Source organism: Orbilia oligospora (assembly GCF_000225545.1).
Source record: "Orbilia oligospora ATCC 24927 unplaced genomic scaffold scaffold00097, whole genome shotgun sequence".
In the NCBI taxonomy this organism is placed as follows: domain Eukaryota; kingdom Fungi; phylum Ascomycota; class Orbiliomycetes; order Orbiliales; family Orbiliaceae; genus Orbilia; species Orbilia oligospora.
The window spans coordinates 889,641-913,714 of NW_011645654.1; the positions used below are offsets into that span (position 1 = coordinate 889,641).

General features: G+C 44.3%; 8 protein-coding genes across 8 annotated transcripts; 4 read left to right on the top strand and 4 right to left on the bottom strand.

The window, feature by feature from the left end:
- Positions 1-767: 767 nt before the first annotated feature.
- AOL_s00097g255 (uncharacterized protein) lies at positions 768-3,532 on the top strand (the record flags this gene model as incomplete). Its single annotated transcript, XM_011126088.1, has 3 exons — positions 768-2,777; positions 2,836-3,256; positions 3,312-3,532. 3 exons carry the CDS (start codon positions 768-770, stop codon positions 3,530-3,532), a joined length of 2,652 nt encoding a protein of 883 aa, XP_011124390.1.
- Positions 3,533-4,012: 480 nt separating this feature from the next.
- Positions 4,013-4,591, bottom strand: AOL_s00097g256 (uncharacterized protein; the record flags this gene model as incomplete). Its single annotated transcript, XM_011126089.1, has 2 exons — positions 4,013-4,342; positions 4,418-4,591. The coding sequence occupies 2 exons, from the start codon at positions 4,589-4,591 to the stop codon at positions 4,013-4,015; spliced, it is 504 nt and encodes a 167-aa protein (XP_011124391.1).
- Positions 4,592-5,362: 771 nt separating this feature from the next.
- Positions 5,363-6,903, bottom strand: AOL_s00097g257 (uncharacterized protein; the record flags this gene model as incomplete). The annotated part of the gene is made up of 2 exons (XM_011126090.1): positions 5,363-6,041; positions 6,125-6,903. The coding sequence occupies 2 exons, from the start codon at positions 6,901-6,903 to the stop codon at positions 5,363-5,365; spliced, it is 1,458 nt and encodes a 485-aa protein (XP_011124392.1).
- Positions 6,904-8,852: 1,949 nt separating this feature from the next.
- AOL_s00097g258 (uncharacterized protein) lies at positions 8,853-9,905 on the bottom strand (the record flags this gene model as incomplete). The annotated part of the gene is made up of 6 exons (XM_011126091.1): positions 8,853-8,983; positions 9,048-9,097; positions 9,170-9,264; positions 9,329-9,421; positions 9,490-9,517; positions 9,601-9,905. The coding sequence occupies 6 exons, from the start codon at positions 9,903-9,905 to the stop codon at positions 8,853-8,855; spliced, it is 702 nt and encodes a 233-aa protein (XP_011124393.1).
- Positions 9,906-12,901: 2,996 nt separating this feature from the next.
- On the top strand, positions 12,902-13,904 carry AOL_s00097g259 (uncharacterized protein; the record flags this gene model as incomplete). Its single annotated transcript, XM_011126092.1, has 5 exons — positions 12,902-13,228; positions 13,305-13,366; positions 13,424-13,478; positions 13,541-13,646; positions 13,708-13,904. The coding sequence occupies 5 exons, from the start codon at positions 12,902-12,904 to the stop codon at positions 13,902-13,904; spliced, it is 747 nt and encodes a 248-aa protein (XP_011124394.1).
- A 704-nt stretch (positions 13,905-14,608) lies between these two features.
- Positions 14,609-15,990, bottom strand: AOL_s00097g260 (uncharacterized protein; the record flags this gene model as incomplete). The annotated part of the gene is made up of 3 exons (XM_011126093.1): positions 14,609-15,363; positions 15,437-15,634; positions 15,714-15,990. 3 exons carry the CDS (start codon positions 15,988-15,990, stop codon positions 14,609-14,611), a joined length of 1,230 nt encoding a protein of 409 aa, XP_011124395.1.
- Positions 15,991-19,166: 3,176 nt separating this feature from the next.
- Positions 19,167-20,215, top strand: AOL_s00097g261 (uncharacterized protein; the record flags this gene model as incomplete). The annotated part of the gene is made up of 2 exons (XM_011126094.1): positions 19,167-19,510; positions 19,588-20,215. 2 exons carry the CDS (start codon positions 19,167-19,169, stop codon positions 20,213-20,215), a joined length of 972 nt encoding a protein of 323 aa, XP_011124396.1.
- Positions 20,216-22,518: 2,303 nt separating this feature from the next.
- AOL_s00097g262 (uncharacterized protein) lies at positions 22,519-23,407 on the top strand (the record flags this gene model as incomplete). Its single annotated transcript, XM_011126095.1, has 4 exons — positions 22,519-22,614; positions 22,694-22,984; positions 23,056-23,123; positions 23,194-23,407. The coding sequence occupies 4 exons, from the start codon at positions 22,519-22,521 to the stop codon at positions 23,405-23,407; spliced, it is 669 nt and encodes a 222-aa protein (XP_011124397.1).
- Between the last annotated feature and the right edge of the window lie 667 nt (positions 23,408-24,074).

Below are 24,074 nucleotides of genomic sequence, written 5' to 3' on the forward strand. Positions count from 1 at the left end.
GTTCGAGATTAGGTGCAACTAACGTAGCTTGTCTCGTCGCCAGACTCCTCAACTGTGAACGTAGCTAGCTTTGAGTATTGTGGTATTTTGATTATAAAATGTGTTGATAAACTCAACCGCCTCAAATATTCGCTGGTTCGAACCTCTCTCGAATCTTACTTGGGAATAATGATATGTACTATGTAACCTCACGACCAGGTGAGAGGACCAAATTGCTTGCTAGCGCGAGGTTTTGGGGGCTGGTCTAATTATAGGCATGCTGCGCACGCGATTCCGGCCCAGGGAGGCGCCAGGCGACGCATGCAGTGTGCCTACTAATGACATCAGCAACCTTGCCCCGCCATAACAATGAATAAACCCCTGTAATTTTCTGGAAAACAAGAACGATAGTGGTTAGATAGTGGCTGGAATTCTTTTTGAAAATGGTTATCTTATTCCCGGGATACAACTGCTATTAGCGTCGTCGGGCATTCCGTTCGGTCTGTTCGTTTACTATAGTTGTTAGGTTGAAGTTAAGGCCCAGGTCAACGGCTGAAACCAGCAAAGGGCAGGTCCAACCACCTCAAAACAACACTTCCGTGCACAGCATCTCGACATCTTCAACATCCTCCAACTTCAAGCCGGCCTCGCCTTGCTTCAGCAAACCACCTACTAACCGTCCTCTAGCCATCCCATCTAAGTGTTCCCGACTCTCCATGCGCCTCCCTGGAGTATCCATTCCCTGTTCATGGACATGAAACCTCCCTCCACACAGTGCCGATAAAGCCATGAGACCGAAAAGTAGCGCCGCCGTTCTGCAGAAGACGTACGACCAAACTTACCTCATATGCTCGACCGCTATTTACTTCGAATCGAAAGGAAATGAAGACGAAGCACTCCGGTCTTGGAAAGAAGGGCTTCAACTGATCCAGTCATATGAAAGGACCTCGGCTGCTAGAAAGTCGTCTGGCAGCCTTTCCTTAACCGAAAAAGCCCTGATTGAGAGCTTGGGCGATCTTAAGTTACAATGCTTGGACCGAATCGATACAATAGAAGTGATGAAGCTTAGTAGGAGGGAGGAGGAGGAACAACAAAATCTTCTACGGCATTATAACGGGGGTACAGAATCATCGAACCTCAATTCACCGTCCACGTCAGCTTTTGGGGCGGCGCCTGAAATTCGAAACGCAAATGCGTCTCCGTATTTTTTCGTCGGTGAGGAGGATGACGGTGCTAGCCTAAGGCCACCTCATGACAGGCGGCCATCGGGATCCAGTATCAATACATCATCAACTTACAACTTAGGTGGTCTACCCCCGAATGCTGCTACAATGTCGAATTCCCGGACACGATCCTCTAGCCCTGAAAAGAAGAGTTTGCTTGCAACCCTACGAAACTCTAGTGGGGGGTCCAGCAGCAAAGTCGGGCAGCGACGCCATAATCCCAAACCTACTGGGCAGGAATCCGTGGCTGCTGCTGCAAAAGCTGCCACTAGGGCATGGGGTGGTGGGAGGCAGCACGATAGTATGGGCCGTTCACTTCCAGATAGATCAACCGTTACGATAGGTTCTCGACACTCTGCGGAGACTTCTACTATTGATCTTACTCGTACACACTCGGATGGACAAGCACAGTCGCCCGTTTACTCTTCTATGCATCATCTTCACACCAGCTCGTCAGCATCAAATATTGGCGGCATACCAACTTCACGGTCTGCTCCAGCATCTTCAGTGTTGAGCCCGCCCCTCCCCCCTCCACCCCCTATACCACCGCATGCAACCGTTCCACCTCCTCTACCACCTCATGCAACCCATCAGCATACTCAAAATGAATACTTTCCGGACCCTTTGTATTACATGGTTCCCCCGCACGAAACATGTTCGTATGCGCCCCCCCCTCCACCGCCACCGCCACCTCCACCTCCACCATTTAAGAGCTACGGCCAAGCTCCCGCCTACTCACCCTACGCTACGTACCCGGATGTCTCTAATCTCAAAATATCTGCACCCTCAAGTAACTTGAGAGGTACTCTTGAACCCGAACCGCCCGAATTGCCCCCGCGATCACCCCCTCGCCCGGAGAAGGTAGCCCCACCGCCACCGCCGCCGAAGAAACCCTCGATTCAAGTCCCGAAGGTTCCAACCCCAAGTAGCCGTCTAAATCCTAGGGCACAGGATCAGTCAGAACGGGCGAAGGGCCCCGTACCACCTTCAACACGAAGAACATCACAAGATTTCAAATGGCCTGCAAATCCGACAACAACTCCAAAAATTGAAACGCCTAGGAAGCCATCTCCCGCTAGTGACAAGCCTAGCAGAACCGTTAAGTATGGATTGGCTCGCGAGTCGAGCGATGACCCAAAACCGAAGAAGGCAGGTAAGGCAACCGAAAAAGAGCCGGTTTATGAGCTCGTTGATTCTCCCAATGCTACCGAAACCACCGCAGAAATATCGGAAGACGATGCATGGGAGAAGCGCGTAAAGGCGGCATTGAAGAGCTTGGACAAGGGGGTTGATCAGGGTGCAGCGAAACAAATCCTCAATGAGATCGTAATACACGGAGATGAAGTTCACTGGGAAGATATTTCAGGCTTAGAGGTAGCCAAACTTGCATTAAAGGAGGCTGTAGTATATCCTTTCCTCAGGCCCGATTTATTTCGTGGTCTAAGAGAGCCCGCAAGGGGTATGCTTTTGTTCGGGCCTCCGGGAACCGGGAAGACCATGCTTGCAAGAGCCGTCGCCACAGAATCCAAATCCACTTTCTTTTCGATCTCGGCTTCCTCATTGACGAGCAAATACGTAAGTCCTCAGTCTATTCGATTTGTGAACTATGTATTGATACTGACTGCCTACATAGCTTGGTGAATCCGAGAAGCTCGTTCGCGCGCTTTTCCAACTTGCAAAAGCTCTCGCCCCATCCATTATCTTTATAGATGAAATTGATTCTCTTTTATCCAGCCGGAGTGGTGGCAATGAGCACGAAGCTACACGACGGATAAAGACGGAGTTTTTAATCCAGTGGAGCGCCCTGCAACGCGCCGCCGCCGGGAAGGAATCGAAGAGTACAGATTCTGGAGATGCCTCTAGAGTCCTTGTTCTTGCTGCTACAAATTTACCATGGGAAATTGATGAAGCTGCACGCCGAAGATTTGTGAGACGGCAGTATATTCCTCTCCCTGAAGGGCCAGTCAGGGTCCAGCAATTAAGAAACTTGCTCGGACAGCAGAAACACACACTTACTGAGAATGATATGTGGCAATTAGAGGGCCTCACAGAAGGTAAGACTACTATATCCCTCTTATCTCAAAATATATGCTCACTTTAAGTGAATAGACTTTTCCGGATCTGATATTACGGCTCTGGCAAAGGACGCCGCGATGGGTCCGCTGCGAAGCCTTGGCGAGTCTCTCTTGCACATGAAAATGGAGGATATTCGACCTATCATGCTGGAGGATTTCAAAGCGAGTTTAAAAAGCATTAGACCCAGTGTTAGTAAGGAAGGGCTCCAACAATACGAAGATTGGGCGAAAGATTTTGGTGAGAGAGCTGCGTAGACTACGAATGATGATTCCCGATATATGATGAGTTAGAGGGTGGATAGGTTGATTATGACTCCTATTTATTATTTGTTCTTCGTTCTCTCTTCTTTATATGCTTTTGGCGGGAGTTCGTTCTTTCTTTTCTGTTTTCAACTTGTGGATTGTTGTTATTAGCGATTAAGTTAGCCTCGCACCCACCGAGTGAGTTACATCACGAGCTGGGTTTCCAGGGTCTCAAATGTTTTCGTTACGGCTTGCATGGATGGGTTGACGGTAGTTTTGGAAAAAAGGATGACATCCTAATGTATGTACATTAACGTGAGATACGCACGAAAATACATTCGTATTAGCCAAGTTTAGATGTTTCGAGGCCAAGTCTAGGTGTGCTACATGACTTCTGATAGAATATGCATAGAAAATATATATACAAAGCGAAATTCAGGGCAAATGTAGAATACCCAGAACTTTATACGCCAGGCCCCGGCACTCGTTCAATTATAGCTCCGTTTTCGCAGCATTCTCAGCCTCCTTATCCAATCTATGCTGCTTCCTATCCGCCCTAGCCCCCCATTTTGCTTCTTTATTCGCCCTTCTTGTAGCTTTCTTTTCAAGCTTCTTATCCTTATCGGCCTGTATTCTCGCATCTCGTTCCTCCGGTGTCTCAATTGGCTTCCGTTCCGATGTACCAAACGGCGAGATGATTTCATAGACGACGTGCTTCTTGTGTTTACTATGCTTTACAAATGGCTGGATACGAACGATATCACCAGCCTCACAGGCAGAGTTTTCGTCGTGCGTAAGGTGGTCTTTTGTATGGTGGAAATACTATCAAAAAAGAAAGATTTGATCAGCACGAGGTCTGGCTCAGGAGCACATCTCGAACCTCCCCCAAGAGCTTACCTTCCGTAATTTCGAGTTCCAAACCGGCGACGGCACACGGACTTTAACCATCTTTGGCATTTTTCCGGCAGACACAACGACACCGACTCGGGTGAAGGGTTTTGAGGTTGATCGTGCAGCAGCTTGGACCGCTGACGAGGAAACGCGGAGGATGGTATTTGGGATGGCGCTCATGGTGGGAGGGTTTTAGGTAATGCGGGGGCGCAGCTGGCCTTGTAATGGTATTTCGAGATTTGGAGGTTGTGATTGAGGAAGTCAGGCCATTGTCGGCCGCAGACTGGTTGGTGGGATTGTTTGAAGTCGAATTTCGAGGATGATATTGGGATAATTGAGGTCGGCTGTGAGCTTGAAGGAAGGTTTTGGCGCAAAATTTTTGTGTTGGGTGTATGCCGCATTCGAGATGTTTGATATTGATGCGGCGCAGTGTTCCGACTGGCCGGTCCGTAGATTCGAATTCGATACTTCAACCTTGATACTTGTACTGAAGTATCTCGTGATCCCTAGTATAACTTAGGAGGTTTAAACCTTTGATATCTAGATCTATTCATCCCAGATGATGATAAATCCAGAGCGCCTTGAAGCTTAGTTACGAGCTAACTGTGAAACTCTCAGAGCGGACAATGCAATGCGGCGCAAAAACTGCAACATGAACAACACGTATTTTGTACAACTCTGTAGTCAAGGCTTCAGCGTCGCCATGAACTCAAAATCATCATCTTGAAGGTTATTTGAACACGAAGTTGTTTAAAGCTGTAATTTATACTATATTAAATTTAATATAAAAAGCAAAAATATAAATACCAAAACGCCATTCAGCCAAGGGTATCTTTCTATTAACTCGTATGCGTTCACATCCCGCACGCAATAAAACAATATCATAGCCCGGCAAGCGTATACGCGTAGACCCCATAAGCCGGTTCAAAGTTTACAAAACTTCAATATTGACTAAACTTGAGGGTCTCCAGGGAACCCATTGTTAGCCATTAACTCCGACCCATTAATAACATTATCCGCCTTTATAACACCCTTGAGTGCTTTCCCTAGAATATGTTTCTTCATCGCAGCTGGATCCAACCTCAATTTTGGATTCCTAACAAGTTCATCTGCAATAATACCCGTGACTGCCGGACAAGCCATAGAAGTCCCGTCTAAGCTCGCAATACCAGTAGCATCATTATTAAATGTGCTGACGATAGAAACTCCAGGAGCATAAATATCCACACACTTTCCAAAATTCGAAAACGGTGCCCGCGTATCGTCGATACCCGCAGCACCAACGTTTATGATAGGAATTTGTTGCGAAAAGGCACCGGGTGAGAAATTACATGCATCTGTAGCAGAATTCATGGCTGCTACCGATACATGCATACCAGCTTGGACGGCCTTTTGAAGAATCATAAAGTCCGATTGTTGGGGTGGTGCGGTACCGACGGACATGCTGATAACCGAGCCCATGAACCCTGGTTGGGATTTCCGTTGATTATGACGGGTAATTGCGGCGTCGATACCGGCTACTATTGCTTCGCCATTTACACCGCTGGAGTCTCCGACTTTGATGCCCCAGATGTTGACATTTTTAGCAACACCATAGTGGAGAGCAGCGATTGTTCCGGCGCAGTGGGTCCTGTTATACATACAAATCAAATTAGTATCAATCACTTATATTGGTTGTAGACTCAAAAATGCACCAAGTGATTTTAGACTTACCCATGCCCAACGTCATCATTGACCTTTCCAAAGTAACTAAACATCATGCGCGCCCTACCCTGGAACTCGACATGATCGACATTGATACCAGAATCCACCACGTAAACATCCACGCCATTCCCTGCCACTTCGTCAAATCTGTAATTATACTTTAAATCCGTCGCTAATCTTCCCTTGACATCGATTTTATGCTCGCATGACAACCTCTGTAAGTTCCAAGGCGCATTTCCCTGTTGGATCCACATCACATCATCCTGCCTCTTCCTCAGACTAAAATCTCTTACACCTTGCTCCACCAGTGGTAAAGAAGGTAATACCTTCTTACTCCCCGGTACAAAAGCCCACTGCCTCATCTTCGTCTTTTCCAAACTAACAAGGGAGGGATTTCCATCCATCCCTTCTGCTTCAGATTCTCTCATATTAATCGTAAACGCCCTTAAATTCTTTCCAAAGGTCTTAATCCCATTGACATCGTAACTTGTCATGTTATAACTTGGCCTTCCGCTACCGCTGACTCCTAGTGAATGTGTCATCTTTTTGCTCCCCTTGGTGCTGAATCCCATTTCATCGAATATTTCAGCCCACGGTCGGGTTTCGTCGTCGGAGAGGATGGCGATGTAGTCGTGAAATGGGTCGTCGTCTGTGGAGTGGGCGACTACGGGGCGTTTGGCACCGGGGTGGAGCCATCGTTTTTCTTTTGTGGATGTAGGGGCGGTAGAGACCGTGGATTGTAAAGTTGTAATTATTAAGGTTGTGTAAAATAGAATGAGTGTCTTCATTGTAATTGTGGGGGGAGGAAATGGCAGTCTGATATCAATGTATCAAGTCTCGGAATCAGTGGTTGTCGATACTTTCACGCTACTTGATAATTCTAATGAAAATAAGAAATGACTAGTAATATGATCGAGCAGGTTAAACCATATAATAAAAAGAATGAAAAAATGAGAGAAGATAAGAGAAGAAGAGAAAGAATGAAGGATAGAAGAGAAAGGAATATTCGACAAATTCGTCGTTAAGAGTACACTGGCTTCAATCGCGCGGCGATATCAGTCCTACCTATGTACACATAAAATAAAAAAAGAAAGAAATGAAAATGAAGAAGAATAAGTTGAAGCACGACCAGCGGAATAGGCCAGCCAAAGCCAACGAACGGAACAAATTGTAACGAACAGTTACGGTATAATTCAATAAGAGTGCCAAATAAGTTCCAAGGTTATAAAATATAAGAGGGGGGAAGACAGACTATAAATTTAGATGTTAAAAAAAGTTTAAAACCCCGTTTTCATTTTGGGAATGGGGGGGTGAGGCCGAATTATTGTGGCTGTCTAGATCTGTTGCGTGTGTGAGGTTGCAGGCTTGCGGCCGCAGGGTGGAACATCGCATGCGCATGCTGCATCTTTTTTTTCAGTTCATGCAGCTGTCTGCGGAAACAAGTGGCCACATTTGGGTAACTAGCCGTTTTACAACTTGTGGCGATTCCGTTCTAGTCTCCAGTAAACGTCAATTTTGCATTGAGCGACTATTAATTTTGTAATAAGAGCTAGCTTGGGGATCGAGGGATTGGGCTTGAGCTAGCTCTAAGGTATTTAATTTTGAATTGATAATAAATGTACCAGCACACATGATCTAGTAGTATTCACGTTCTAGCAGCCGAACCGGGCCCAGAAAACCAGTGCAATTTCCGCTAAAAAAAATCGGCTATAGTCACCTGTAAGTATCATTTTAGTAGAACAAGCTAGATCTTGCTAGATCTGGGTGAGACAGAACAAATATTGATGTTAAACATACATACGTAACCATGAATCGGACCCGTCTGTTTGACTACAAACCATTATTTTGAAAAGAAAGGATTTTTAGTCGCGCCATTTGGCAAAGATAATCGTCCTATTTCATTCCTCAACTTGAAATACTCACCGTAGCTAGGCGGGGTTGTGTCATGACTTTGCGACAGGTCTGAAACGGCACTACCGTTTTCGCTTCACAAAGTGGGCTAGTTATGGCGATAAATGATGCGGCATCGACAATCTGGCAGATACTAGTGTGCTTGAGTCGGAACCAGGGCGCTGAAGGAAAACAATTTGGTTTATTCGAGAAAATCACTAGATGCCTCATACTGCATGTTTTCTTTGAGATTGTTAGATTTGGGGATTGGTCAGTGCACGGTTAAGCATACAGTGGTGAGTTATGTTAGCTGTCGAAATTCTTGGCGCTTAGTACATACCTATACATTCCCCAGACTTACCATCTGCAAGATATAAAGAAGCCGCGCTGATATGATAATAATAGAATCTGGACCTATAGGGAATCGGCTTGAGGCTGAACTATTGACATAGTTGCCTAGTATCCGGATTCGGTGTAAACTACCTATATACAAGAAACATCCACTAGGTGGATATTCTACGGGAGAGTCGAATTGTAAACAACCAAACTACCACCGAAACCTATAACGCCGCTCTTGTGAGACCATTACATAGCCTGTGAATAATTTCTTCGGGTAGATATAGACTAGGCTCCGGTGCATCCTACGAGAAAATTACCATCGTTTCGTTTGTTGCATCCCAGATACGTAGCGTTAATCAATGTTTCTACAATATGGAACAAAAAAAAGGCTTCCCCGAGTATATACATCGTCCCCTCATCTTGTTTTAATGTGTACACAAAAGACAAAACACGCTCAGAAACGGCAGATATCTAGCCATATCAAAAAGGGGGGTTCGATGAATCCTAACTATCTGTAGGGTGCATCCGCCCTGATAGCGGCCGCCAGCTCGGGTTCCCACTTATCACCGTTGGATAGTAGCTTCTCCTTGTTGTAAAGTAGCTCCTCACGAGTTTCTGTAGCATATTCGGCATTGGGAGCTGTGAAGTTTATGTTAGACTGGTTCGGAATGTATCCTGGGTTGATAAAATTGTTCTGACTCACATTCAACAATGGCATCGACTGGACAACTTTCTTGGCAAAAGCCACAATAACTATCAAATCGAACGCCGTTAGCATCAAATATATCATTAGAATAGAGGCATTTATGGCAGAGGGGTACTAACATGCACTTGGTCATGTCAATATCGTATCTTGTAGTCCTACGGCTACCGTCCTCACGCTCTTCAGCTTCAATTGTGATAGCTTGAGCCGGACAAATCTGTTGGCCGAGTTAGTAGAATCCTAACAATAATTCCTCTCGCCGCGGGCAGGATTCATCATACCGCTTCGCACAACTTGCAGGCGATGCACCTCTCTTCTCCAGATGGATATCTTCTAAGAGCGTGCTCTCCACGGAAACGGGGCGAGATAGGACCCTAAGGGATTCATGTTAACAAAAAGCTTGTCCCTGCCGCCCTGATAGACGGTTTGGTGTCATATTTACCTTCTCGTATGGGTAAAAGATGGTATACCTGTTTGCAAATGCCGCTAGTTAGTATCAAAAACGTCCAGGTATGAAGAATCATAGGGGAAATTTCGGAGATAGTGCACTTACGGCGGCCTGAAAAACTGCTCTAGCACAACGTACATCCCTCTGAATGTCTCCATCATCAAGAAGTATCGTCCAGCCCTATCTAACGCAGATTCGGTTTCACCCCATCCGTGCTGTTGTGGCAGTCTGAATGTCTTTGTACCATGGCCAACTGGTGGATGTGTGATTCCCTTCGACTGCTGATCTTCCTGAGGGGTGGCGAGTAGACGTCGTGGGGTGGTGGAAAACGTTCGCGCCGGTGTATAGAGTATAGAGACGGCACTCCGTCGGACCAAAGCCGACCTTAACGGAATCAATGGGGATGCCATTTTGTATGTAGATAGAGCTCCAAAGCTAGGGGGTCGAAGGACAGGAATTAATGGACAAGGAGGGGGAGACCGTGGCGACGAGGAAGTCGGTTATAGTATTCCTCGAGGTGGGGACTGAAGGGTTTTCGGCGGGTGTTTCAATGCGTCGCAGCAATCATAATCAAAACGACGGCGGATATTGTCGCTATCGGGAGTCGCCCAACGGGTATTAGTCGGTCCTTCCGGAGCAATTGACGTCGGCGTTCGAAAGTTGAGGCTTCTCCGAAGTCGTAGAACGTCTAAATGAGGTCAACAGAAACAGGCAGTTGAGACTAACCAGGCTAATTCTAATCCCGCTCCTCTCATTGGCTGCAGCCGACAGGCATAACAACCGCAACGCAAATTTGTGTTGGCTATTTAAACTACCAGCAATTTGGTGTCATGTCGTCACCGAAGAATTTTGGTTTTTTCGTGTCTTAAATCTAAAAGATCCAAGTTCATAAAAACTAAAAAGCTAGATAATTATGCTTAAAATTCGATAATACGTTTTAACTCAGGCAAGGAATAAAGGTTTTTACAAACTGTTCCTAAAAGGGCAGATATTAATTGGATTTGACCTAGCCTTTATATTCCGCAAAGTACGCACCGTGTTCCCGAGTTTCTAAATTTCTAGTCTAGGTTTAAAAATATACCAAATTAGTTTGATGTTGATTCTAAAATCTTGTTTGATGAAAGAATCAAAATATATATGGTATCGATAGTAGTATATTGTATAAGTACATTATACTAGACGCATCAACGAACAGAAATATACGCCGTATTAAAAATTTATAACCTATAGAACTTAGAAGTCGAAGTATACGGCAAGTTCATATTACATATTATATATCGTAGGAATAGCAATGTTCGTAGGTACTTAAGTAAATATGGTCCCTCTGTTGAGCCTTTACGTAGCATGTTCAAAATACTTCGGGGTTATATTGATCTCGTTCGCGTTCCCAGTCGTCACAAAGGGGGTCTCACTTTGCTCAGGACACTATCTAACAAAACCTAGCCTATACGGTGATGATAATGACAAGATTATATTCTTATATATACGGGGCCTGGTCCGCGGGCGATGTTTGCCATAATCGAGTCAACCCGTTAGACTATACTGAGGGTCATGATGTAAGTTGATCAGACAGGACTATACTTACAAAAAGCCTTAAGCCCAGATGCCTGCCAATATCTGTTACAATAAATTAATAATATTAATTAATACAGCCCTTGGTACCATGGTATCGAGATGGTCATGTCTAACTGGAGCGATATCATATTATTTGTCCTCAATCATAAATGAATACCTGAAGACGAACATTGGGACCGACTGGGCCTGATGATCATATGAGCTCTAGGACTAGGGTTAAGGGAAAGGCATGCGTAATGAACGTTTTGAAATACTCAATATATCGAACCCCGCAGTCGAGTACTCCACTCGATTCCGTTTTTGACTGTCTCAAACTGCTAATTAATTTTTACCATGGTGTGGTTACGAGTCATGTCCATGACGGGACGGTCACCATATATGCATGTTTTCTTGCAAATTTCGAAGAGACATCTTTACACATAGTTGCGTAGTGCAGTAAATAAGTATAAATCAGGTGATTCTAGGACTAATCCCATTAATTCCGCGGGAAATTTCAAAATCGTAAGGACTAATTCCAAGCTTTCTTAGCAAACTTGGATCGCACAAACAGTATAAATACCAAAAAATGGTAAAGATATTAATTGACGACTCGGCATGCCAGTTCCTTGTAGCTAAGGTCTGCTTAGAGCTTACGGTACCTAAAATATTTATAAAACTTGGTGTTATGAGAATGAGTTAAGTGCAATGCAATCGATTTAGAACGGAATTCTTCGGCGGGGGAAAAGGTATGTTCGGGACTTTATCCGCTTAGCCAAAGTCCCGCATGTCGCAAATATGGGACGGAAAACCCTCAACCAAACTTGAACCACGGCATATGCGCATCGAGTTATCATTCTGTATATTGCTTCAATTAAAAAATTAAAAATTAAAAATAGTGAACTTCCAGGTATGTGATTGGGTACGAGACGAGTATGTGATGCATTCCACCATAATTTGCACATATGCACATTTCAAGTAAATCCCAAATTAAGCGTACAACGAAGGCCGAGTGACGATCAGTTGTAGCAAAATACCATGTCTTTCGGATATCGAACATTCCATCCGACAGCGAAGATGGATAGTTTGGGCAATATAGGTCGGAATCCGGATCCGCAGGGCAGTAACAAGTTAACAAGAAGCAGCATGTTAGCACGTTTCAGAAAACAGTACAGCGGAAGCCTTTCCCATAGTCTGGACGGTCATGGCGTCGCCTGACCCTCGCCGGACGGACTGGCACCGTCCGCTTGGCGGCCCTTGTCACACCGCATGTCTACCTCTAATACAACGCAACACGACCCAAAACCTGGATGCATACCCCTACCCGCTGTATGGGGTATTCGCCTATGTCGAGCCAACCGAGGATACTAAGATGCTGCAACCTTTAATAGGAATTCGTCAGATGTACGGGATTATAGGACACAAGAGCCGCGCCGCAGAAGTTCTTATATATAAAGTTTTATTACAACCATGGGACGAAACGGCTGTCTATATCCCATCCCACGGCTAAACTAGCCCCGTCAAGGAGCTTAATGGCCATTGGAGCGATCGAGTTATTGTGCACCCAAGAATCCCCTAGGTGGTTCCTGAGTAAACCAGGTTTCGAGACCATGAGTTACGGTAAGATTATAGGAATTAGGAAAGGAGAAGATCGGCTTGCAAATTCCTTTAGGCTCTTTCGCCGAATTCTTAAAAAAGTATTATTAAAACTATATCATTAAGTGTATAAATAGGGATTCGAATCCCTCTGAAGAGAACTAATTCTACTATAGTATCATCTCATCATATTTAGTATCAGGATCATACTTCATCAACTATATCACCCTCAACTAGATCTATAGATCCGGTAGCCAATATGAAGAGCACTGTCATTCTCGCCGCTGCGGGCGCCCTCGCACCCCTCGTTTCTGCCCACGGCTACGTCAGCCAGGCCATTGTTGCCGGTGTCACATACCCGGGCTGGAACCCAAATGTCGACCCTTATCTTAGCCCAGCTCCTCAGCGAATCTTCCGCAAGATTCCAGGAAACGGCCCAGTCATCGATCTCTCTTTGATTGACGTCCAGTGCAATGGATACACCGATGGTGGATTTGCCACTGCTCCAGCAGCTCTCTCTGCCAATATCGCTCCAGGAGGCACTATTACTGTCCAATGGACTCAGTGGCCAGACAGCCACAAGGGAGTAAGTTCGCTTCTTTAGACAAGAAAATTTAACCCGCTGGGTGGAGCCATAAACTAATGTAATCCGGAATACATAGCCAATTATCACTTACATGGCCAAGTGCCCTGGAAGCTGCACAAACTACAGCCCAGGAACTGCGTAAGTTTCTACTGAAATCTGCTTTTTTAAGATAATAATTGCTAATATTTTTTATAGCAAGGTCTGGTTCAAGATCCAAGAAGCCGGAAAGGTCAACGGCGTTTGGGCTACCGTAAGTAAACTTCCGCTTGTTTCTCGGAAGATCAGGGTTATCTAACATGAGTTCTCCATTAGACTCCTTTGGAGACCAACCCAGCTGCTCCATTCAGCTTCAAGATCCCAACCGGTCTTGCACCAGGTAACTACATAATCCGTCATGAGCTCATCGCTCTTCATGCTGGTATGTACCCTCTTTTTGAAACCATATGACTTGATTAAGCCGCAAGCTAATTATTTCACAGCGTATTCCTATCCCGGTGCTCAGGTCTACCCAAGTTGTTTCCAAGTCACCGTCACTGGATCCGGCACTCGATCCCCACCAAGCTCTAGCCTTGTCTCCTTCCCAGGTGCTTACACTGGCAGCACACCAGGAATCACTTATGATATGTACACCAACACCGGTGCATACCCAATCCCCGGACCTGCTCTCTGGTCTTAAATTAAAAATACTCAGGAAGTATATTTTCGCGGGGGTAGCTAGTACTACTAAACCCTACGGCCTGTAAATACAAACTTTGGGAATCTGACCCCGCCAAGCGGACGAAGTACCCTTGGGCTCATTGCCTTGTCTATGCATCCAAAAATTTCCTTTGTAAATAGCATTTATCAAAGCTCTATGAGCGACGAGATATTACGAATACAGATTTAGGTATATACTAAAGAGGCTTCATAATTATGCGCTACTAAAGATTCCCCTAGAAATAAGAGCGTATGCCGCAATATTCAACACATTGTTTGTGGTATTTTGAATTCTAGTATTGGTTCGTAACCAGTATTGGCCATGAACGTCCTATATATAGAGTACTGTTACAGCATAGTTTGGTTGATACGAGACTAATCATCACCACTATGCATGTCGAATTCTCTAATAATCAGCTCTGAATCTAGACCGAAGATAAACAAGTTAACTAGGCATGTACTACTCTCATACGGGGCCGGCTAGAAATTTATGGGCGTAATTACAAATATTATTTGATGAAAGATATCTTAACCAAAAATGGCCTATACAATAATATCAAGAAACTAAAGCAAATTTTAAAAGACGTTTCGGTAAAGTCAAAGATTATGAATGCTTTAATCAAAAAAGAGACTCAAAAATCAATAATTCGAAGACTATCCGTAAATCCAAGGCGCCAATCATGATTAAACTGGAGATACAGGTTCAACACTTCGGACATCCACAGAGGCTTCACCATCCTTCCCTGCCGTCCGTCCTTCCTGTGACTTCTCCATAGAATCAACATTACCCTCCGTAAACCCAAGAATCCTCGGCGCCTTCTTAATAATCAAAGCTCTAATAGCAGGAACAGAACTGCAGATTATCGCCATATACAACTCCGTTTGCGTCCACGTTGCAACAATGCTGCTATCCATAGGTTTCCCAATCTCTTTACTAAACCAAGCGTTATGCATAACACTCAATCTCATACCACAGCAAATACATGCCAAAGCACCAATACCAAATGTAAGCACCGCAAGAAACCTTTCCGTTGGGGTATGAATGATCTTGAATATCATGGGAAGAGGGATCAACCAAATCACAACATCAGTAACGATATTAACTATCGATGTTCCGAGCTCTAGCTTCCAGACTTTGACAGGACAGTAGGCGTTGAGAAAGTTTAGTCCTCTCCATCCAAGGACTGGGATGCACCTGAATGTGTACCCAAAAAGAAGGGCCAATGAATTGCATGTTACAACAGCAAAGGTGATGATAGTAGCCCATCTCAGTGGTTTCCAAGCTGTCAATTGGTAGTAGAACAATAGGAGAGAAGTTTTAACGAGGAATACGACGATGGGATAGCATATGTTGTTGGCCAAGCTCGAGGATTCAAGAGCGTTGTAATCATCCCATGATTGATCCCAGACGCCTCTATAGTGAACAGGACCAGTCAAAACTGTGAAAAGATCCATTGAATTAGGCCCCCATTTGCGAAGTTCATATGTGAATTTAGTTGAGGATAAACTTACTGTAAGCTCTCATAATTCCAGTCGCCAGAGTTATTATAAATCCAGCGAGAATAATCCAGTCATAAGCCCGAATATACCCCCCAACCTTGAGTCGAGAATATATCCGGAGAGCAAATACTATCGTAGTGATAATCGTTAAAGAGGCAAACAGAGGCAAGAAGTGTGCTGACTGTGTGGGATGACCTAGAGCGGGAATTACTGGGATCGCAGATAGTTGTTAACTCCATGATCATTTTTTATATTTAAAGTTCGGCGATCTCTAATGGGAGTTACTAACCGCCGTTTACGAGGGCGATAAATTCGCGATAAGATTCGCCAGACCCGAAGAAATTGGCCCAAACAACCTCAACCCATTCTTCCGACGTATCCAAAAATTCCGCATACTCTGCTGCGGATGTATTGGCGTTTTGGACGCCCTGGAGCCAATCATTCGTACTTGAGACGAGCTCAGAAGCCACAATGTTAGACTTCTGACCCTCAGAAGTCAACCAAGTAATTATTCGGCAAAGATTCTGAGTGTACATCCACTCCGAGGGCGAGATAATACGCTTCATTGTGTGAAATTTGGAAGAGACTTATTATGGCAGAAACAAGAACTCAAAACGTGCTAGTCATATGTGTCGAATAACTCTAAGGCTCGCAGGGCGTGCGATAGAAATCGATGCCGTCTTGAATCTCTTAATTATGGGAATGCATTCAATATATATATCGCTTGGGCCCTGAGATCTCTGAGCATTTATTCGTGCCCTGTCGATCGAGTGAAACGATAGTAAAATTCTGAACTTACCTTGGAGAGAAGGTCTACACAGGCCTCCTGGGCGATACATTTCCATTCTAAACGCAGGGGCGTATCGGTGCCGGTACTGAAACGGGCTTGCGAGCCTCTGCATCTCGGTAGTCTGCAAATTTACTTCTCAGTTCCGGAATTCCTGTTTGGAGGTATGGCCATATAGCGATTACTACTCGATTAGGTTATTCGGATGTGTAGATAAGGTCCCGCCTGTCAGGTGCATGCTCACAAGGATTGATATCGATATCGGATCCTATGACATTCGGGAAGATACTTCAATACTGCGGCGCATCAATGCATATCCAGCTTCAGCCCATGGCCCATCACATCAATTCTATTAATTGATTTATCATACTGCCAATTATATACCTCTATGCTTCTTTAAGTATGTGCATCTGCAATCACATTATCAAAACATAATTGATATTAATTTTTTTAAATTGGCGGATTTGTTCGTATTGTTTGATAATGCACAAGATGGTTCCTTGATTTCACACATGCATATTCTAACCACTATCCACACAATATATATCGACCACGCATACACGTTATGCGACAGTATACCTCGTTTGAAACCACTAAGATCTACAGATTTCAAGCCATATATAGCCGCGATTTGGTTTATCAATTAGAAAATCTAAACGTTCTGGATACCAAGGTACGACTACAACGAGAATATTTCCTAATTCGGGTAAACTTTTGAGAAACGATGCATCAATGCCGATCCAACAACCCCGCTCAGAACCTCACAAATTTTTTCTAGATCAACTGATTAAACCGATTTTGTACTTATGTGCATTCTTGGTATGAAGGATAGATTATGCAATGGTATGTGGTCCACAGGTGCGGCTTGTCATGATACCTTGATATCATGATACAATAGATCTAGATGATATGATCATCATCGCCGTAAAAATTTTCGCTTCTAGGATTGAAACCCTGTCAAGAATCGGCTTGTAGACATCGATGCCAACGCGTGTGTCTAGGTGTATGGTATCCTTTTATTTCCATTCTAGTTATGTTTCCTTAGCTTCATTTAAATTAAAGTCGAGGAATCCAACTTTCAACTATTTAAATGTAGAGATATTGTATTAATAAATATGTGATTATATATATGTTAATTGATATGTGTTTTCCTCTAAAAGGGTTTTTTGATTACACAGCTTACACAACTACGAGCGAAAGATATACTCAGCGGTCGATATAATATAACCAAGGCCAAAAATCGTAGTTTTTTCAAGTGGCACTACTCCCGATATCCGAAATGCAGGTCAGGTCAGCGGGGCGAGCATGCACGCCGACCAGCCGTGCTCGGGAACGCTAGCGACATTTTATCAACAAGCTCGGTCTGACGTCGGTGGCGCAATCGCCTCGCTAATGGTACCGCTGACTTCATGCTACAGCCAGCTGCAATTTTTCGCTTCCTGTAACATGATTTTCGATTGCTGAATGATCAATTTGGTGGAATTCCGGGTGTGGGGCTCATATCATTTCTAGGTGTACGAGTAGTTGATTTGCATATGCAGTTCCTGTCATCGGGACGTACCAGTTATCTGTTATTCTCCTGCAGGTTTACCGGTAACTAGCGCGCATACACGCTACCCAGATTCCGGGAAGTTTCGCAAATTCGATGGGCTGCAACTGGTTCCGGGGTGTATCCTACCCATTAGAATCACTAGAATCATAAAAAAAATCGTAAAAATGTATAAACTTAGCCCCATGCCAGTGTACCACGTGAGTTCTGCTTCCCGTTTTATTATAGCTATATGCATATATGGTCGTGTTTTAACGGTAGTTATATTCAATGTAAAGGAAAATTCATTCGAGTGTCAAATGAATTTAGACTCTTGTGAAGGAATGATCAAAACTAGAGGCCGTAGCTTAGGCGTACGGTAGGGCCCACAGATGGACAAGGCGCATATGCGCAGTCTCGAGGCTATGTTGGGACTTGCAAAAATTTGAAGCAATCTGCATGCTTTCGCTTAAAAAATGATAGACGGAGTTTCGACAATTTATTTCTTGATAGAGTAGTAAATTAGAGATAACGAACGAGTAAATTCGCTGATCTGCAGGTTTTTACGCAAGTAAGTTGATCAAGTATACCTAGACTGCTTAGAATCCAGAGTATTCCCAACGCCCCCGTAAAGATGGCCCATACATTAGTTTGCTTCGAATGGAAAGGCTGATTCTTTTCGCTTCTTATAGGTTTCTTTGAGAGCGCGAGCGGAATCCCGGAGTCTGGAAGTTTCCAACCTCCAACTTTGAACCCCTCGAATCGAATGCATTGATCGCCATTGCATTAAGGTGCCGAATCCTGTTTTCAGGCTCATGACTAGACTTACGACTGTATCTACTTGATCCCTGTGCAGCTGTAGTTCCTGCATATCTTGGCTCAAGGGCCATTTGGAAGGGTCATCCATGCACCACGGCTAGAAAAACGATATGAAACCTTAAGAGATCCCCAATATATGGAAGACGGGAAGATATCGATTAAGATGACCATAGGATTGATTCGGTATATTTGTTATACGGGTCACTAATAATCTGAATCCCCACCACAAGCTTTTAGGATGGGGTTACCGTCGAATAAGAGCATCAAGCAAGAAAAGACGTCTGAATACGGCTCTGCGCTCCTAAGTAGTCATTTTGGACCGTGATCAAGAAGCAGACAAGCCCTCCTAAGCCTAATCAGGTAGGCTCAGTTACTACCGTCTTGAATCTAAGGCATAGACTCTATATAAGATGAATGATCGGCCTCTGGATTTTTCGATACCTAGAATAGTCTCTAGATCTTCTTGAATGGTAGGTCGTGGTTGCATTTTGACTACTTGCATACCTAGCATACCTGTACATCATCTGGGTGCAGGACTGAGTATCTCTAGCTTTGTCTCACTCTTGTATACTATCTCCATCCAAATTGGTTCTAAACAAAAGAATACCATGTGTTCTCTAAATGTGGCTATATTCATACTTTGCTTTATTCACATATCCTATGGTAGCCCTATAGCCACTGCAGCGCCTTCGGTGGACGGGGTAGTTCGGCCTATACTAGCTATACGCACCGTCGGTCCAGCCGCAGCTCCACCAGATCTTCAAAGAGACGTGGGAAAGCGACAAATCTTAACCGGGACGACTACCGCCCACACAACATTCACATTTTACTCTTCAACCTTAAAAGGCGGCGATTTTATCAGGATAGAAACCCGGACGGAGACAGCAACCGCCAATAATTCCGGTCCTACTCCGAGTTCAAAGTTCAAGTATCATTACTTAGAGCAGATCAAGTAAGACTCTCGTTTGAATTGAAATGAAAAAATTATTTTAAATTCAACAACTGATATATATTGCTCGTCAATAATAGCGTTTCAGTCGATATCAACGACTCTAGGATCCCAACATGGAAGACATACTCTTACTGCAAAGCTGAAACTAGCTATTTCATGTCCGGTCCGACTCTAAACTCTTTATGGATCAGCCCAGTCACATGTTCTCTTAAAATTGTGTATCCAGATCCTAAACTTGCCTCCCCAACCCGGTGCAAGAATACGCAAGGAATAAAATACTACGATAGCGCCATTGGTGCGTCTGTTACACCCGTATACGACTGCCTCCTCAAACAAAACGCAATAAAATTCACAAAAAACAGCAAAGCAATCACCAGATACCAAAAGGGAGATTTTGCTATTTCTAGGCACTATGATTCTAGAAACTACGCTTGGTTCGAAGCTTGCTACAATGGACCAAATGCTAACAAGAGATCCATTCCACCACAACTTCCTAAACGGGATCTCTTCGAAGGAAACGGCAATTGTCCGATTTGGGATTGTTTCCGAGAGAGTGCATTCAACGCAGATCCGACATCATTTTATGCCGGGTGGCCTGATTATTTCGCATGGTTTGGACTGTACAATAGTTCCGCTGGGTGTTCTCTTATCGCTGTTACCAGGGCATGTTTGCTTCATGATTCGGTCGTTTTCGATACTGTATAGCCTTTTCTATATGTAGTGGCGTTTAACGGTTTGTTTTTGTAAAGCTAATGTTTTAAGGGACCGGCTTCTATGATCATTCTTCAGAATTTCACATCTCCTCAGCCTAGCTGTCCGCACTTGTGCCGTGCCTAGTCCTGACGAGTTTAGACGTAATGCAGATCCGTTCGCGCCCGAGATACACCCATCGGTTGTCGTCGGCATGGCCACTAAGGATATCGATTCGGAATCCGAGTATTCTAAGCTCTTTTGATTCCTAGATTTAATTGTTTTTTGGAAAGAATGACAAGATTTCTCCAAGAAATCATGCTTTAATTCGAACCTCGGATCTGGTAATCGAATGCTTGTTCGGTGACTTGTCCTGTGTTGTTCCGTCCAAACTACCACAATAGAACGAGGGTATCTTGTGCTAGTTTTTATAGCTATAGTTATAGTAGTCAATATAACCGAGGTTTACTTTCAATTCGGAAGGTTATTGTATATCTTTTTGACGATAGTTCTAAGCGTGGTGGATTTAGGAAATACAGCATGGATGGAGATAACGGATCCTAGTTATTGCTGCTCGAGTTGCGACGGCGAGTTATTTGGTATTGTCTCTTTCAGTTGTTTCGATTAGAAGCCTCGGAGCTCATGTGGTCTTTGTTTAAAGTTATACTAGCCTTTCGCTATATTGAAATACTAGTAGGTACGGTAAGGTTACCGAGTTAAGTCGATATATTCTCGGTGCACGTACCGCGTTTGACTGAAGGCATGCTAATCGTCTTGATCTTTACTGGCTGGAACACATGCTATCCTCCCGGAACTAGTTAATTCGGGAGGTGTCAATGTCGGCCCTTGGAAGTGGAGTTGGATATTTAAGGTTAACAAAAAATCTCTTGTGAAGATGTTGCATTTGAGTAACTTTCGGGTAGGTGCTTTTAGACTTTGGGCTGGCTCAACCTCAATCCGATATGGTGGTTAGGATACATCGATATTGGGACACGCCAAAATAGCGAATTGTAAGGTGTAGACCCGAGAGCGCATGCTTGCAGATATCAGACCATGTATTTATCTGAACTAGGGCTTGAGTAGCTTAGCCTGATGTTCAATGTGATGGTTCATTTCAAGCAGAGAGAGTTTCGTCATGATGCGTCGCAAGTGAACTTGCAGCCTTCACTATTTCACTTCAGCCTACACTTAAGGAAACCGAATTCCCGGGATATGACGTGTTGCGGGTGAGGTTGAAATATGAAAATCTATGGAGACTCAAGAGAGATCCAGGCCCTTCTCGATAACCACCTGCCTTTCTTCCCTCCTGCATAAATTATGAATATCAGCCACCAAAATCCAAGCTGCCAATGGCCTTCAAAAGGGTCTACTTTGCCCCATTCAATATCACCTTCCAATCGGGGTTACAGCCGACTGTCGAACATCCTATCCCTGGACAGGAAGTTCTTGGCTTTTCTTGGCCGATCCTGCATGTGCGAGTGTATCTTCTTCCTGAGTGGTCAGGTCGACATGTTACACATCTTTCAGGCAACTCGTCAGATGGCCGATATGCACAGTCTGCCTAACTGATTAACATCGAGTTAGGACTTGATCCATCCCATCTAAGAAAACGACGAATGGAAAACCATACCCAGTCTAGTTGTAGCCAGGCGTTCTGACTCCGATCCAGTTGGAGTCCAAGAGCTTGACAACCTATCTTTGAAACAACGTGCTTTAAACTGACAGGGCTCAGGATTTACTCCAATGGGATTCCAAGGATTTTAGATGCATAGCTTGGGAGAACCTGGGTAAGTCACTAAGAATCCCACCTAGTCCGTCTTACATAACGGGACCTGTCGATAGCCATCCATTCAAATCCCAAGAGAAACATCTAAGGAATTGGCTTTCTTTTGTTTCCTTCCCCTCCCGCGATCAGCCATACAGGCCGGGTATACCGATGTTAGGATGCAGATAAAACGGATAACCGCCTGCCGTTATAAAACATCCTCCTGCAGGCTAACCGAAAGACATCACGGAGCTGAAGCCACCGCGTGCACCGCTTTTCTAGTGATCGATCTTGATCCCACCACAGCATGGGCCGATTCAAGTGGATGAAAGATAAGTTCACGAGGTTGAATTAAAATTATACTATGGCAATGAAAGCCGATGGAGAAAAAGACTATAAATCATAGCCGTTTCCCGAACAATGTCGTGATTCTTTTCGGTTCTGTTATCCAAAGCGCTGGCTACACTTTAGGATCTCTTTTAAATACCAATACCTTTATATATACACATTTATTTTATTTTTTTTGATTTATCATATACCCTATTTGGTAACCATGAAGACCGCTACCATTGTTTATGCCTTGGCGTTGGTATTTGGCGTGACCCAGGCGGCCCCATACCCTCCATCGCACTTATTGGCCCGTAGTGCTGTATGTAATCCTTACAGTCCTAATACCTTTTGTTACTTGGCGATTTATCACAGTAAACTGATAAGATATTTTCCCACAGCCCAACGTACCCACTGGCGAGGATGCGAAGTCCAAGCTCAACAAGCTTACAGTCTCTGCATCCCTACCTGGCGCTGGGTATAACAGAAAACTTTTCCCTCACTGGATAATGCAGCACGGTGAATGCAATACCCGCGAAGAAATCCTTAAGAGGGATGGTACGAATGTCGTTGTTGATGCCAAGTGTGTTTCCACATCCGGCACATGGGTTTGCCCATACACTGGTCTGCCATATTATCAAGCGTCTGATATCGATATCGACCATATGGTTCCATTGAAGAACGCTTGGATTGTAAGAGAACAGCACTCAGTTTTTAGAATACATGGATGGATTTGGTATGCTAACCGCGGCCTTTAATATAGTCTGGTGCCGCCAATTGGACCACTGAAAGACGAGGCGAATTTGCCAATGATCTAAAGGGCCCACAATTGTTAGTAGCCTACCCGTTTCCAACCCTTTGGTAGTTAAGATGTAAGAGGACCGAGCTAACAGGCCATTAGGTGGGCTACGAAGGATACCGTCAATCAAGCCAAGTCGGATTCCTCCCCAGATAAGTGGAAGCCACCACTTGAATCCTTCTACTGCACTTACGCAAGCGCGTGGGTCGAAGTTAAGAGCGTTTGGGGCCTTACTATCACCGAAGTCGAAAAGGCTGCTCTTCAACAGATGTTGAATACCTGCCCTGGAAAGTCCGGCAATATCTTTTGCAAGTAAATATGGGCTCTCTAGCGCGGTGTTCCGATTTTGAAAGAAAAATAACAAGGGGCATTGGACTGGCAGCCAAACCCTTGGAATCCGCAAATCTGCATCACAACTTTACACGCATACTCTACCTAGCCATAATTTCACGGCTATATTATATATATATATAGCATCTAGCCCCTCATGTTTTGCTGATACCCATCATATTTTATTTACTTGTTGATACCCACATAGTACTATTAAATCTATTCTGAACAGTTTTTGAAAGATACCACCGCATGATCATATATATATCTGCACAATGGAAATAGCCAAGCAATACCCCAGCTCACTAGCAATGACTATCATATTTTGCAGCAGAAAAGACATTCCTTTGAAATTGAGAGGTAGACCTGCTACATACATACTAGCTAAAGCTAAAGCTGACCTTATAAAACCCCTTGCAGCTAACCAAAGCTTTGGAATGTTTGCTCCAGAAATGTGTTGTCTACATAGAAGCTTGCAAAAAAAAGACACAGAACGCAGCATGTCGAGCTCGAACATACGACGTCCAAAAAATTTGTTTGCGTTATAGCATCGAACAGTTTCGATCTGTTGGCCTCCGGGTTATGAGCCCGGCGCGCTTCCACTGCGCCACGATGCTTGCTTGGTTCAATGAAATGTTTAACCCATTTGTACC